The sequence below is a fragment of the Cantharellus anzutake genome (assembly GCF_015039405.1).
Source record: "Cantharellus anzutake strain C23 chromosome Unknown EI90scaffold_20, whole genome shotgun sequence".
NCBI classification, from domain to species: domain Eukaryota; kingdom Fungi; phylum Basidiomycota; class Agaricomycetes; order Cantharellales; family Hydnaceae; genus Cantharellus; species Cantharellus anzutake.
This window is the reverse complement of record NW_024066970.1, coordinates 542,468-558,006: the sequence shown is the minus strand read 5'-3', so window position 1 is coordinate 558,006 and position 15,539 is coordinate 542,468. Positions and strand designations below refer to the sequence as shown.

Here is a 15,539-nt window from a genome sequence, read left to right as displayed (position 1 = left end):
ACTCACTGAAGGGACTAAGCAGGGATTGAGTTGTCATGTATTACAGAGGGTAACTACAACTTGCCTAAGCGGGGATTGAGTTGAGAAGAAGGGTAAGTTTCCCTATTCCCCACTTGGCTACTATAAAAGGGAAGTGTACTGTACAGTTTGTAACGTGACTCTGGGTAGAAGCCGAGCATGTTCCTGTGACTCGGAAAAGGTGTCACATGGGTTAAGGCGAGTTGCTCGCCTTGACCCACGTGATTTTTCCCGCGGGCTTACATGCGGGCTGAAGTTGTGAGAGATATGTAGGGATGGGGAGGTCAGGGAAGTGGGGGAAGTCTGGGAGGGTGGTTCTGGGGTGTGGTTGGGTGCCCTGACAGCGGGGTCAGGGGCCGATCCCTGACATTACCACCTGGTTCACATTGCAGCAGGCGACAAGTGGAAGACTTCCTTCTGCATGCGCTATGGCTCCTATGAGTGGCTCGTCATGCCATTCGGTCTCATGAATGCACCTGCGGCCTTCCAGCGATTTGTCAACACAATCTTTGCCAACCTCTTGGACGTTTCTGTGGTAGTCTACCTAGACGACATCCTTACCTACTCAGAAGACATGGCTTCACACCAGGAGCATGTCCGAGAAGTTCTTAGGAGACTCCACAAACATGGCCTATACGCCAATCCGAAGAAATGCAAATTTCATATGGACACTATGGAATATCTCAGATACTGCCTTTCTCCCTCCAGACTCACCATGTCCATCGAGAAGGTTAAAGCCGTCCAAGATTGGCCAGAGCCCTGTAAAGTCAAGGATGTCCAGTCCTTCCTTGGCTTCGCTAACTTCTATTGGCATTTCATCCACCAATACTCCGACATTGTGGTCCCCTTGACGTGCCTCACACATAAAGGAGCCCCCTGGTTATTCTCTAATGACTGTTGTTCTGCTTTCAACACCTTGAAAGAAGCCTTCACTTCCGCTCCTATCCTGACACATTGGGTACCCAACACCCCTCTCATTGAAGAAACCAATGCCTCCAATTACGCGATCTCTGGAATCCTGTCCATCCATTGCGATGACAGAGAGATTCGCCCCATTGCTTTCCACTCCAGAACACTCTCAGTGCCGGAGCTCAATTACAACACCCATGATAAGGAACTGCTCGCCATTCACAATGCGTTCCGATCGTGGCGTCACTACCTTGAAGGTTCAGGAACCCCAATCGACGTTGACCACAAGAATCTCGAGTATTTCTCTACCACCAAACTCTTGACCCGGTGGCAAGCCCACTGGTCAGAGTTCCTCTCCCAGTTCCATATGACTGTCCGATTCTGTCCTGGAAGACTCGGAGTAAAACCAGATGCGTTGACTAGATGCTGGGACGTCTATCCCAAAGAAGGGGATATGGACTATGCTTGCATCAATCCACAGAACTTCCGACTGGTCTTCACTTCAGAGCAGCTCACTGCGTCCTTACAAGCCACGTTCCTAGCCGCCACAGTAATCCAGGCAGCCATACTCGTCGACACAGAGGCTCTCCATCGAGACATTCTAGCCTCCCTCTCCTCCAATACCACAATCTCATCTCATCTCACTTCTCCCAACCTCCCCAATTCCTGCTGGTTGTCAGGGGACGACTCCTGCATCCCCATGACCATCCCCTATGGTCCACAGCCTACTGGTGTAACCAGCCCTACCCAGGGCACAACCTACTGTGGGTAAGAAGATGATATAAAACAAGGGGCAAGTATGTACACTTGCCTACTGTGGGTAAGAAGATGAGAAGGAAGCTAACTTCTCATCTTCCCACAGTGGCCACCATATCAGGAAAACTTCCGGGGATACCCAGAAGTCACATGAAGGGGTAGGAACCGGGCCCGGAGCATGTGGCGTGTGGAGCATGCACATGTGTGGGAAGTGCAGCAGGTGGAAGCAGGTCTGGGCTAGTCAGGGTGTGTGCCCTGACACTGGTCCATTGATGCCAAAGGCCTGTTAAGGCTGGACAACCGCATTTACATTCCGGATTCCAATGATCTTCGTCTCCACATGTTGCGAGACAAACACGACCACCAGCTCTCCGGACACTTTGGTCAAAACTGGACTCTGGATCTAGTCCGTCGTGATTATACCTGGCCGGGCATCCGTAACTTTGTCAAGAGCTATGTGTCCTCCTGTACTTCTTGTGCCCATGCCAAAGTTCCCCATCACAAGCCTTACAGCTTACTCAAACAACTCCCCATCCCTGAACGTCCTTGGAACTCCATCTCAATGGACTTCATCGAACAGCTACCCTCCTCTTCTGGATTTACTTCCATCTTGGTTGTCGTGGACCACCTGTCCAAACAGTGCATCTTCATTCCTACCCACAATACCATCACCTCTCCAGAACTGGCCAAGCTATTCCTCCTCCATGTGCTCTCCGAGCACGGAGTTCCTTCCCACATCACCTCTGACAGGGGTCCAGAGTTTGTTTCTCATTTTTTCCGTTCACTTGGTAAGGCCCTCAACATCCACCTCCACTTCACCTCCAGTTATCATCTGGAAGGAGATGGACAGACCGAACGGATGAACCAGATGCTTGAGCAGTACCTGCATATCTATAGTAACTACCAGCAGGATAATTGGTCTGAACTCCTACCTCTCATGGAGTTCACATACAACAACCCTCCAAATGCCACCACAGGTGTCTCTCCATTCTTTGCCAACAAAGGCTACCATCCAAACATCACCATTCACCTGGAGCGAGACCTAACATCAGTATGCGCCCAAGAGTACTGGTAGATCTCAACTCCCTCCATCACTTCCTTCGTGAGGAAATGCACCTTGCTCAGATCCATTACCAGAGCCCAGCAGACTCCTGTCAGAGTCCTGCCCCAGCTTTCAAGGTAGGAACTTCGGTCTATGTAAAGGCCAAGTATTTCCGTTCCACCCGACCTTCCAAGAAGCTCTCTGAGAAAAACCTCAGCCCATTCGAGATCATTGCCTGCATTGGAACCCACTCCCTCACCCTCCACCTGCCAGAAAACATGCGAGCCATTCACCTGGTGTTCCATGTCTCGCAGATCGAACCCTCCGTCCCAAACATCATTCCAAACTGCCACCAGCCACCTCTGCCTCCAATAGAAATCAAAGGCGAAATGGAGTTCGAGATCAAAGAGATACTCGACTCCAAGATCGACTGACGTAGATGCAACAAGTTGCTCTACCTGGTCAAGTGGCTAGGCTATGAAGGGACCACGAGGAGACACAATGGCTCCTTGCCAGCGAACTCGATCACACCTCTGACCTTGTCGAAGCTTTCCACTCTCGGTACCCAGACAAGCCTGGTCCCAAAGCTCCTTAGGAACCTCGACTCCTCTCCCATCTCTCCTTTCTCTCCACTCCTCATTTCTGTTTTCATTTTTTTTTCTGTAAGTACAGCTCCCCTCACCTTACTAATTCTGGGCCTTCAAGGGTTCAGGCCTAAGAAGGGGATACTGTCATATCCATCCACGGCCATCATCTTCCACTACCTCCAACCCTTCCAGACTACCTCCGCTCCTTCTTCACTAACCTCGGAGCTCCCATATTCTGCAATCACCTCCACCTCCCTCGATGGTCACCACCCCCTCTTTTCAATATATTACCTACACCTCCCTAAGTATGGAGCCCTGAAGGCTTCTGGACAGCTCTGACATCCGCTAGCGCACTCCTGCCCCTGCTGGGCAATTCACTTGCTTGCCCTACAAGTCCACCTTCAGGCCTATCCCTCCTTTCCATTTCTGGGTTATCGCCTGCCATTCCGCTAACCCTGTAACCCGACTTGTCAGTAATATTCAGTTGGCTAATGTTTAAACTCCGTTAGCTCTGCTCCACTCGGTCCCACCATTCACAGGCCTGCCTCGATGTAACTATATATACTTAACTTGTAGATAGGTTACACTCCAGTGATAAAATCGACTAGAGTTGATCCCCCTTTAGTTCTCGTTGCCAGTAAGTAAATTAGGGCACAGACATGTAACTTGGCACAGCACTCCTGGTCTGAGTCACTGAGGCTGAAGCCCTCCGCTATGGAGACAACTCCCTTTGTCTTGTTCCGGTCTTTAACAGACCTTGGGACTATGTTAGAACCGGGCAGATTCGGACGACTCTGGAGTGGAATTGGAGACTTAGCATGGAAGGACCTCGGCCTCAGCGACTCAGGTGGAGCGCTGTGCCATTGCTGGTTGTCCTGGGGGTCCCTAATTTCGGATCTAGCAGAGGGAAAGTCTCTTGGGGGAATTCAAGTCAATTTCGGACTGAGGTTACAAGTTATTAGGTACATTGTATATAAGGAGGGGTCCGGAATCAAAAGGAACAAGGGTAGGATGAAAGGAGACAAAGGGAGATGGAAAGAGGAGCAACACCGAGGGTCAAGTGTTTGACTCAATGGTGTTTCCCAAAGGAGGAATGAAGGGCCAAGGCCCAAGGAGGAAGGAAGGAGGATGGGAGTCGGGAATGGCTAGCTGACTGAATAGAAGGAAGCAGCAGCCCAAATAGGAATGAGGGAGAATAGCGGAATTGAAATGGACAATGCAATAGTTGCAAGGTCTGGAGTAAGTCCGGAAAGTCCGAACTCGGAGGTTAAACTCCGGAATATTGGCAAACGTAATTAAATGGAATGAGCTAACCAATACAATGGGTATAAGCAGAGGTGGGGTCAAAGTCCGAGGTCGGAGCTAAGACCGGAGGTTCCGGAGACGGAGACGCAAACAGGATTCCGGAGTGGAGGTCCGGAGTCGGGAGCATAGGTGTTACGTACTCGTCTGGAAGGTGTCGTGGTTGGGGTCGGACCCGGAATGTTCCGGAGTCGGACCGAAGGTGGTGTTGGAGCCGGAGGTGGGATAACCTCTTGGGAGTCGGCAAGGAGAAGGTGACGGAAGGGAAGTAGGGCTCCGGAGTTCATTTCGGGGTTCTGGGAGCCTGGAGCGGAGGTCGGGATTGTATGGATATGACAGACTAGAGCTTGAGTCCTTTGAAGTCCATGTTCTGTTCTTCCACTCCACAGATGGATGTTAACAGGCCTATCGAAGGGGGCGATTTTTATTTTTATTTTTTGACTTGCCTCCCTCTTGGCTCTCTTCTAGCGAGACTGAGCTGAGCTGAGCAACATAGACTTGTACGAATTTTGAGATCCAGGCTGTGCAAGAACCTGTCAACCCAAGCACTAGGTACATGCGATACTCTGGGTGGATAAGTAGTCACACATTCTACATAGAGTTGATAGTTTTTAAGTGATGGGACCTGTGTAATCAGATGCTGGGTTTAACAGGCCATTCCCCCACATCCTCTGTGCCTCCCCGAGATTGTTCGATCTAGGCAACAGTACAGAACAAATTCCGCATGTCCCTGTCCCCTACTCAAGCGAGAATAATTATATATCCTAGCTCAGATTTCTCCATAGCCAGGACACAAGACGTGTTCTTGAGCAGGTGCCCCAGCATGCATGGACACAAGCTTGCTGCATACATTGGGATGCTGTGCTGCACATCTACCTGCAGCATGAAAGGAAACCGATGTGTGAGGCCAAGGCTCTTTTATGAAACAGAATGAGATCGATTCCGAGCCCTTCATTTCTTATGACATGGTCACCACAACTTTTAAAAAAAACCTAATGCACGTGAATTCTGGGTCGATCTGATGGCCTTCTTCAGTATTTGCCTGTTGGTGCTGCATTTCACGTTGAAGCCTCTTGAGACACTTCTTTTATTTGTTTAGGCATTATGATGCGACCACAGGGGCAGAGTCATGAAGATGACCTAGCAGTCAATCTCTCTTTCCAATAGCATAGTATCTCATCTTGACAGGTTTTCCTAAAATACTGATTGGGAAGCTTGCAAATTAGTTGGAAATACCATAAAGTTACCGCAATGTACAAGTCACAAATTTAGCAATCCCCAGTGTGACACTGTGTCCATTGCAAACCATGAACAAAACGCTGCATGTTCAGTCGGATTGGCCGAACTCCTATAACCGTGAGGGTACTGGGCCGGAATAGGCCAAGGCGATGCTCCGGTGGGACCCAAAAGAGAAGTAGCCCGTCTGTTGTAGTCATCCAACCATCACTACGAAGCAATGAGCCATCAGAAAACATCGGCGCCCCGTTACGCACATCGGCATTCTCCGAAATGGAGTCGGACAGGGCGAGAGAAGAGCGCGATGATCGAGATATACTGTCAGGCACCCCTGCCAAAGGCCGTGACGATCGAATCGTCTTGGCTGAGGCGATGTGGGTGCCATCGGGGGAGAGCACGGTCAATGGGGCCGAGCGCCCTTGCAAGGGCTCATTGATTGATGCAGCGTCCCAAATTTGGATTGTCTTGTCTTGGGAGCCTGAGGCAATGCGGGTGCAATCGGGAGAAAATGCAACCGACCAGACTGTGTTGGAGTGCCCTTGCAGACACTCGCCAATCGGTATACCTGAAATGACATCCCAGATTCGAACTGTCTTGTCAAAGGAGCCTGAGATGATGTAGGCGCTATTGGGAGAGAATGCAACTGAACAGACCCCAGCAGAGTGCCCTTGCAGAAGATTGCCGATTGGAGCACCTGACATGACATCCCAAATCCGAACTGTCTTGTCGAAGGAGCTGAGGCGATATAGGTGCCGTTGGGAGAGAATGCAACTGGGCAGACTTCAGCAGAGTGCCCTTGCAGTGGCTCGCCGATTGGCGCACCTGACACGGCATTCCAAATCCGAACTGTCTTGTCACCAGAGCCCCGAGTGCCATCAGGGGAGAATGCAACCGACCGAGCAGTGTGAGTGCCCTTGCAGAGGCCTACCGATTGGTGCACCTGACACTGCATCCCAAATTCGAATTGTCTTGTCAGATGAGCCTGAGATGATCCAGGTGCTGTTGGGAGAGAATGCAACTGACCAGACCTTTCCGGAATGCCCTTGCAGAGGCTCGCCAATTGTCGCACCTGACATGGCGTTCCAAATTCGAACCGTCTCGTCTTCAGAGCCTGAGACGATGCGAGTCGCCCATTGGAGCACCTGATGCGGAATCCCAAATTCGAATTGTGTTATCGGAAGAACCTGAGATGATGCGGGTGCCATCGGGAGAGAATGCAACCGAGTAGACCCAGCCAGAGTGCCCCCACAGAGACTCGCCGATTGGTGCACCTGACACAGCATCCCAAATCCGGACTGTCTTGTCGAAAGAGCCTGAGATGATGCGGGTGCTGTCGGGAGAGAATGCGAGTGACAGGACGAAGCCAGAGTGTCCTCTAAGTGTCTGACGAATCACAGGCCATCGCTTGGGAAGCCCTAATTGAACAGACAGAGTATTCTGGAATGCATTGCGCATGCATCGTAGAACAGCAGACTGAGAAGGTGAAAACGGCAAAGCTGAGAGATAGATGTGTGGCACGCTCTGACCGATTGGATACCCTAAGACGTTCACAAATGTATATGCCTCTGAGATGATTTCTTCGAGTCCCCGCCCGTAATTCTATGTAAGTAAATCAATCACTCGTTCCCATTGCACACGAGAAAAGTGGCCTGCCTTAGCCCAACTAGCCGCCTTCCTTAGAATAGAGGGTATCATAAACATGCGGTCCTTCACACTGAATACCTCAATCCAGTACAGGAACTGGCGATTGATGAAGTTCATAACCGCATCGACAAGGGGATGCGGACCTGGCTCTGACATAGATCCAAAATTCAAATGCTCTGCCCAGTATTCGCTTGCATACGTCAGCGCAGGCGTTATGGCCCGATCGATTCGCTGTTGAATTCCCTCGATTTCCCTGTTCCGGTAATAGGACGTCTCGATCCCGCAGATGTTAAATTTGAGATCTCGTTTCATCATCTGGAGACAGCCAGATGCAAGATCAAGGTGATGAACAGGTGTGTTTATGTGCCATTGCGGATCTTGACACCGTTTGGAGTCGCACAGAAAATCGGTAAAGGATGTATGTAAGACTTGAACAGGACGCCCGCGACCACCCTGCAACAGCGATTGCAACCGCGAGAGCACCACCTGGACCTTACCTAACTCCAGTCCTAGTAGCTGACTGAGCTGCCAATCTGTTAGCTGCTCACGAGCGACTACTATTGCACCGAGGATGGAATGTACAGCTTTGAGTTCGTTTTCGTCGTATGAGTCGAATGGATGAGTAAGAGCGACCCGATACAAATTGTCCAACCCAGCATGCGATGGGGCCTGTACTGATGCACTTAGCACCTTTTTTCAGGAAAGCCGGATTCAAGGAAGCGAATGGTTGTAGATGCCCAAATGAAAAGACCTCCGGACAGAGCGACAAGCTGCCGTATTACGGGGTCTCCTGGCCAATTGGATGACAGACCATGGCCTACGAAGGCATCAGCGCTGCAGGTAAGCCGTTGTTGGAAAAAGAGCTTGATGTCAGATGCTGTCGACTCATCCCCGATCGGCACGTCACGCACGTCAACACCCAGACGCGATAGGGCAGCATGAATGTCGGGTTCGTCCCGGCTGGCTATCAGGAACCGAAAGGTACTCGGAAGCCTTGCAAGGCTTTTAGAGAGTGCGCGAAGGAGCTTTGTCCTCGTCTCCATAGTACCACACTCATCAAGGGCATCAAGGACAATTACAATAGGGCCTAAATCAAGCTCTGCTGCGAGTTCGGCCAGAGGCGCCTCTAGAAGATGCTTGAATTGCATATCGAGGGTGGATGTAGTAATGTCGGGCAATTTTTCGATTTGTTCGGCCATTTTCACGGAAAAAGTGGGATTGAAACGAGCCAGCTGGAAGGCAAGAGTACGTATCACACGAAGGGGTTCACCATTAAGAGGGTCGTTCCGGTCCCAGAACAGAAAAGCGCCACGTCGGCGCAGCTGTGAGAAGTGTTGAGCAACCGTGTTGAGTATGGTACTCTTGCCGGATCCAGCCGGTCCACGAAGCCAGATGACATTATGACCGGGAGGCAGGCTAGGATCTGTCAGGGAATCGAGGAAGTTTTTCAAGATGTCTCAGGCAAGCATGTATCTCGATCTCCCGCATCCATGGTCGCAGGCTTCGGTGCCTCGATTTCAACTGCAAACCCTGAAGGTAAGTAATGTCCGGTGCACAGAAGGTGGAAGTCATCGCACCAAGTTTTTCCACGCCCCTGGATATTTGGACCGAGATGAATGCACTGTAAGATGTTACACCCATATGAAGGTCCTTGTTAGCACCCCCGAGAGGTTCAAGATCGTTTGGGAGGTGTTTGAGAATGTTTGGTGAACGAGTCGGCCTGGGCACATTGATTGTTCACTGAACTAACACAACCGACAACGAGCGGCCTACCTATGAGTCAACGGAACACATACTGCTTAATGAAAATTCCGCATTCCGTCATTTGGACAGAAATTCGGATGATGCTGGCTTCGAGGAGCCGAATTTTGTTTTTCAGCTCATCGACGGCATCGATGAACGAATAAAGGTCAGCCATAGACGCGACAAGACCGCAGAGTGCGTCGTCTCTCTAATCTGCCCTCGAACAGCCTGAAACAACCGCTCGAAATTGTCAGCGCACGGGTTTGCGCTATAATAACGACGAGTTCATACCTGGTACGCCGAACTCAAGACCTGTCAAACAATATTTGCGTAAGGATGGAGCTGCCCGACGGCGTCGCGCAAACTAAAGATATGTTACCGCGGAGCAATGCATACCTTGGCTGTTTTATCGACAAAATCCACCACAGTCTTGGTCTTGTCGACCACTTTGAGCACGCTGCCTAGATCTCGAACCGCAGCCGCTGAGTCAGTAGCGCCTCGAACCGGTTCGGGAATCTCGAGTGACGTAGGTAGGTCCTGGCAATGTCGTGTGCGGCTTGAGGAACTCGCTTCGTAGTGTCCAGCAACTGAACAATGAGCGAGCCTGCCTCTCGACCCCGTTCGTCATGAAGTGTTAGGGCAGTTCCTGCAGCAGTTTTAAATGAGACCACCCAACGAGGCAAGACTAAGGATAACCAGCTCACGTTGGTTATTTATCTAGCAACTTTTCCGTTGTGATGTGCGCAGAACGAAGTAGGATGGGACCGAACCATTTGCGGGAGTGCTTGAGATGAAAGGACAGAACAGAAGACAACTCCGCTGTTCTGAAGGTACGTACTTTAGCGGACTATCCAGGCTGACCTCCATTAATCGCAAAACCTACATAAATAAGTGCGACAAGTTGGGTTGTGTTTTGCCTCAGTTTTGTCAAGTTCATTTCCCGATATTACAGGCCTGACATAAAGCGATGGGCCCGGGGGTGCTTTCTTGACGTCTCCGGCCTTAATGACCACTTTGGAATGAGGGTGGATGGAACCACTAGAACGAAGGTGACGCACTAGCCAGGGAGTAAACGCGTTTGGAGTCTCCATGAGTTGTCATGTGGAACCACTGGATTTGGCTCAAATCAATTCATGGGCCGTCCCTCGGACCTGACAGCTCCGCTGGGCGGCTTAGGCGCTAGCTTTTTCAAATTCCCGTGGAAATTTTCCGCCCGGGACTAAATTCATTTTCGGACAAGGTCCTCCATTATTGCAAATTCTCAATAACCCAGGGTCCTCCAATTATTACTCAATATACTCTCATCCCACTTCCGGTAACGATCGAGAGTAGAAAGGATGCAGGCTTCCTCAATCCCACAATGCTTTCCATTCCACGGAGATCAGCGATCGTTCCAAACTGGCGGAGGTGACTGTCTTCGGTATTGTCATGAAATCGGACTACAGCAACCAGAAAAATGCAGCATTTAATGCGTGGAAGGAGCATGGTGCACGCGTTTGTCGTTCAACTGTCACTGTCACTGAGTCCTCGTCCTCACCGTAGCGCCTCAAAGTCAATTCCACCAAGTTCCAATTACACTTAGGGTTACCACTGAATCGTTACTTAAGGAACAAATTCTCACAAGTTATTACTCCCGTAATACAGTTGCTCGACGCTCCAGTTATATTCAGTTATTACCTTGCTTTCCCCATGGAAAGTCCTGGACATCTGGCACAACAATGTCGAACGGAGTCTCGATTGGGTACCTTCCGTCATATCACCTCCAGAGTCTCCAACAAGCACAAATGTCAATCCGAGGAGCCCCAGGGCACCTAATTATGTTTGGGAGTATCGGAAAGGAGTTGCTCCAAGTGATTGAGGCTTAGTAATTATCCCGGGTGCTGGAGCGTAAGCGTGAGTAATCCATGCCAATGCGAAGAAGCTCGGTGTGCAATCGGGGCTACGTCGGATGAAGAGTCCGAAGTCGTGTAATATTGAGTGGCTACAACGATGGTTCGGTATCTGAGAATGTTAATCCGAGGGGTCTTCAGTGCATCGGAAGGTGCGCCCCGGGCATGTGCTCCGTCTTCCACTTTCTGGTCGTATATATCTGGACATATTGACACGCTCAGCTGCCATTGCACAAAGCAGTGCTACTGGCCTTGGCCAGGGTGTTGGGATTGACGACACCATAATTCGTATTTTCATACTCTCGCTTTACCTCTGATCTAGCTTCTTTGCTGTTAAGATTAAAGAAAAAATCCGTCGAAGCGGGGTCGAAGATTTCGTTTGCGGATGGAGAATCGTCCGATGGTTTCAGACTTCCTCGGTGAATGATGAGATCGACGGAATGATTGGATGGAACTGAGTGCTCGGAGCTAGGGACAGGTGGAGGGAAGGCGCTCAAACGGGCTTGGATGTCGAGGAGGACTTCGGCTGCGCTCTGACCGCTTCCAACGACAGCGATACGGACTGGTCGGAAATCGGTACTCCCACTCCCAGTCGTAGTTGAGGGGCGTTTGAAGATGATGCCACTGAGGATATCATGCATAATGCCGTCGATGCGGTGCGCATATACTGAGGTGTGGATAATTCGACTGGGAGCTCTGACAGCAAGCGCAGATAGCGAGGGAGGTACTCTCGGTGTTCCTCCGGGCGCGATAACAAGATGCTTTCCTCTCCGGACGCGTTTTACGGGGTGTCCACTTTCGGAAAGCGAGGTTACTGAGACGACTAGGCCATCGCTTTGAATGCTCAGGACCCTCTCGCCGTAATGAACCAATACACCGGGCTCGCGGGCAACTTTTTCCGCAGCCCATATCAGATAGTCGGAATATTCACGTCGACTGGGGATGAAAGAGCCTCGGTTAATGAATGTGACGAGGCGATTGTGTTCGTGAAGGTAGGAGAGGAAAGTGTATGAAGAGGTTGGCGATCGTAGCATGGCTAGATCTTTTAGGAAGCTGTGGTCTGTAAATTTCGTCATGAATGGAGAAATAGGTTCACAAGACTCGCCTGATTTGCATGCTTGCGCCTGGCAGGAGCATGCCTGGATGCCACTGAAATGACGAGCTTTTTTCTATGAATGTTATGGTATCTAGGGGTAGCGGTTTTCCTCGTGCCTAATGCTTGGACTTTGGAGTGTGTATGATGTGTAAGAGTGCACTTCACATACGATATATGCGCGTTTCTTTTCAAGGAAAGCTATTGCAAGAGCCAGGGCGGCGGGGCCGAACCCTACGCAGACCAGATCGGAAATATGCCCATGACATTCAGTATCCGTCATGTCTCAGAGAGAAAGATCAACGTGAGGAATATTCCCGCTATTCCGTAGCAGTTTTCGTGATCTGTGCAAGATGTCCTCTAAAAGTATCTTCCGCGGACTTATCAGATAACGCCAGCGGAAATTTTAATTGATACATTATGTAATGGGACATTGTCAATCAGTTTACCGAGAAGAGTCCAATGCAAGTATTTCACATCGTAATATGTATTGTAGTTTAGCAATCTCGGTTCAAGAAATCGCCCCAGAACCGAACCACCCCTAGCTAGGCCACTACGAGTAATAACTCCTTTGCGCTCTTCGCTGCCAATTGAAGGGGCGGGTGCCTGAGAATTGCAACGAATATGTCCCTTGCATTCCAATCTCTCCCGAGCCATTATACCTGACCATTCCGAATGAAATGTCCATGATTCCCATGCGGTAGGCTGCCATTGAGATATCCCAATAAAGTCCGATAGTAAATCCAGTCGGAAGGTGGAAACAAAGGACGAACTGATGTATGTCTGTGCGATATGAGGCCAATTGCATGCACATGTGGAATGGCAGCCTCAACACCACGTTCTGTCGAATGCAACGATCGACAAGCAAACAGCTGGGTGAACGAATCGGGTCCCTCATTGCAAGCCAATAGCAAGCATTCCGGACGAATGGTGACTGCGCATGCGTATCGCAGACGCCTAATTCGCAGATCCAACAACAAACTGGGTCTGCAAATTGACAAGAAACAAGATGAGAGAACATGTCAGCGATGCAATCCTTCGAATGCACGACTGCTCCGATGACCCAATTACAGAATAAAACAGGAAATCCACCTGCCGGTATGCACGATTCAGCACGAGGTCAAGGTACGCGATTGTTGTACAACACCCAAACAGCGGTCGGCCCCGGCGGACCAAAATCGCCATATCTCAAAATTGTGTGGAGCCATCTGCCACCAGGTGCACAGGCATCGAGTGAACCCAAAAGTAAATGCAAAAGCGCGGAGTGAGAGATGTACAGAAGTTATGTGTGAAAGGCAAAAAAAAAAAAAAAACAGAACCAACAACTGCTCACTATGCCCAAAAATAACGGGCACCGATAGACTACAAGGATAATTTTCCAATGTAACAAAAATGGGTTATTTTATGATGGGAGGAGAAGGGGAAAGAGTGGTGAATGGCATATACGGTGGTCGGCATCGGTGACGTTGAGTGAAGGTTGTTCGGCTTGGGTGGCAACGGCAACGAAAACCCGCATTAGCAAAAGTGGCCCAACGAAGAGGAATGAGAACTGTGGGACGGCGGAACGTGCTGGCAAATCAGGGTTTCGGTGGATGTGCGGAAGGCCGAACCGACCACCACTGCCGTCGGCAATAGATCTAGAACCAGGAGCGAAGAGCGAAAACGTCACGAGTTCAAGGTCCTGACAAGGCGAGTGCTGCGCCGAACGCCGCTAACATATTAGAAGATAAAACGGAGTCAAAGCTTGCTTGAAGTCCAAACTCTTTAAAATGACAGGTTATGACTCAGGCCAGGTGCGTTGAGAGACTGTGGCTGCTAGGTTCCGGTCGACTCCAGCGAGTACGAGTTAGGTGGAGCTGGGTTCGAACTTCAGTCGTTGGAGGTGATGAACTTGCTATGAATGGTGCATTATCGAGCAAAAACATGGGTCGGGGTTGTAGGACTGAATGAATATTGGAGTCAATATTTGAGGGCTCGATCTTGTTGCAGTCACAAGACCTCCGATCGGGTCCCGGCCATCTGTTGCCCAAATGCCCTTGATTCGTCATCGTACTGGGGTGTCACAATGAATAACTATGTGTTGGCCATGTGAAAAGGGAGACTGCTTTCCAGAGTCCCTTTGCAGGTACAATTCTTGGTGGATTCCTTGTGTGGAACAACACGCCACTGATCAAACTCAAGTTGCGGCGTGAGAGTATGATAAATCATGTTCTAGCCATGTATTAGCGCTCTCTGCCAGAACAGGCGCAGTTGCAAGGACTTCCTGATTAGGCGACTTGAAGGCTGTTGCTGAACTGACTTGCGCCTGAGTCCTGACGTGACAACGTGTTGTTGAACTCGTCGCTCCAATTTGTCCAAAATGTCCAAACTGGTAAAGAAAGTCAAGGAAGGCAAGGAAAAAGTCAAAGGGAAACTCTTCAAGAAAGACGGATCATCGCAAAGTCAGCAAAGCCAGCCTCTTGCGGGCGGGTCATTAACTGTCGCACCCACGCTGCCACCGTCAAGCCAAGAAACGGGTCTCGATACCGTTTGGAATGGCGTTTTGAACTTGCTGAGTGTTGCTAAGGAGACTCTGGATGTTGTCCCGGTCCCTGGACTCAAGAGCGCGGTCGGCGGCTTCCTTGAAGTAGTTAACCAGCTGAAAGTGAGTCACTAAAACTCCTTCAACGGTTCCTTTATGCCAATAATTTCTGCTCTTGCAGCAAGTTAGTGGCAACGCTGGTGCAATCCGTCAACTCGAGAACAGTGTCGAATTCTTTAATCAGTCAGTATCGAAGCCGCTCGAACAATTCAAGGGGAAAGGGCCTGTTCCACCCGAACTTGCCCAGGCAATCGATGACTTATCGGCGTGCGTTTATATACGTCTCCTAAGAGTGTCTCGGAGTCGAAATAGTCTGACTGTCCTTTTCAGTGATCTTGATAAGGTTGTTTCGCCGCTGAAATTGTACCTAGATCGAGGTCTTGTTCTCCAGTGGGCGGATCATAACAAAATCGGAGGTGATGTCCAGGCAGCTGGGGAAGGGATACGTGATGCAGTGAGGGCCTTTCAAGTAGGTATCCTTCGCTACCTGTAAGCCGTGCGCCAAACGCTAATTAATGGACATAGGCTGCGCAAGTAGTCCGACTTGCCTTAGGGATTGAGGTGCGGTTCAGTTTGCACCTGCTCTCTCAGCCTTCAAGCTAACCAATCCTCTAGCAACTCCGCGTGGATGAAGAAGCAAATCGATTACTTGACACTCTTCACTATACCCTCGACGCCGGCTATGACACCAGCAGGCAGGGTGCCCCATCCAACTGCTTCCAGGGGACGCGAACTGAGA

At 50.2% G+C, this 15,539-nt stretch overlaps 4 protein-coding genes across 4 annotated transcripts; 1 reads left to right on the top strand and 3 right to left on the bottom strand.

Annotated features, from left to right (window-relative positions):
• Window positions 1–8,177: 8,177 nt before the first annotated feature.
• Window positions 8,178–8,894, bottom strand: EI90DRAFT_2918350 (uncharacterized protein; the record flags this gene model as incomplete). Its single annotated transcript, XM_039054651.1, has 1 exon — window positions 8,178–8,894. A coding segment is annotated over one exon (717 nt), but the record flags the coding sequence as incomplete, so codon positions are not given.
• A 1,906-nt stretch (window positions 8,895–10,800) lies between these two features.
• On the bottom strand, window positions 10,801–12,403 carry EI90DRAFT_3055039 (L-lysine 6-monooxygenase). The gene is made up of 2 exons (XM_039060125.1): window positions 11,374–12,403; window positions 10,801–11,343 (listed from the first exon to the last, which is right to left on the bottom strand). Exons 1-2 carry the CDS (start codon window positions 12,200–12,202, stop codon window positions 11,264–11,266), a joined length of 909 nt encoding a protein of 302 aa, XP_038916758.1. The 5' UTR covers window positions 12,203–12,403; the 3' UTR covers window positions 10,801–11,263.
• EI90DRAFT_3055038 (uncharacterized protein) lies at window positions 11,774–12,589 on the bottom strand. Its single transcript, XM_039060124.1, has 2 exons — window positions 12,392–12,589; window positions 11,774–12,338 (listed from the first exon to the last, which is right to left on the bottom strand). Exons 1-2 carry the CDS (start codon window positions 12,500–12,502, stop codon window positions 12,219–12,221), a joined length of 231 nt encoding a protein of 76 aa, XP_038916757.1. The 5' UTR covers window positions 12,503–12,589; the 3' UTR covers window positions 11,774–12,218.
• A 1,918-nt stretch (window positions 12,590–14,507) lies between these two features.
• Window positions 14,508–15,293, top strand: EI90DRAFT_3289046 (uncharacterized protein; the record flags this gene model as incomplete). The annotated part of the gene is made up of 3 exons (XM_039067142.1): window positions 14,508–14,863; window positions 14,922–15,067; window positions 15,131–15,293. The coding sequence occupies exons 1-3, from the start codon at window positions 14,579–14,581 to the stop codon at window positions 15,291–15,293; spliced, it is 594 nt and encodes a 197-aa protein (XP_038916756.1). The 5' UTR covers window positions 14,508–14,578.
• Between the last annotated feature and the right edge of the window lie 246 nt (window positions 15,294–15,539).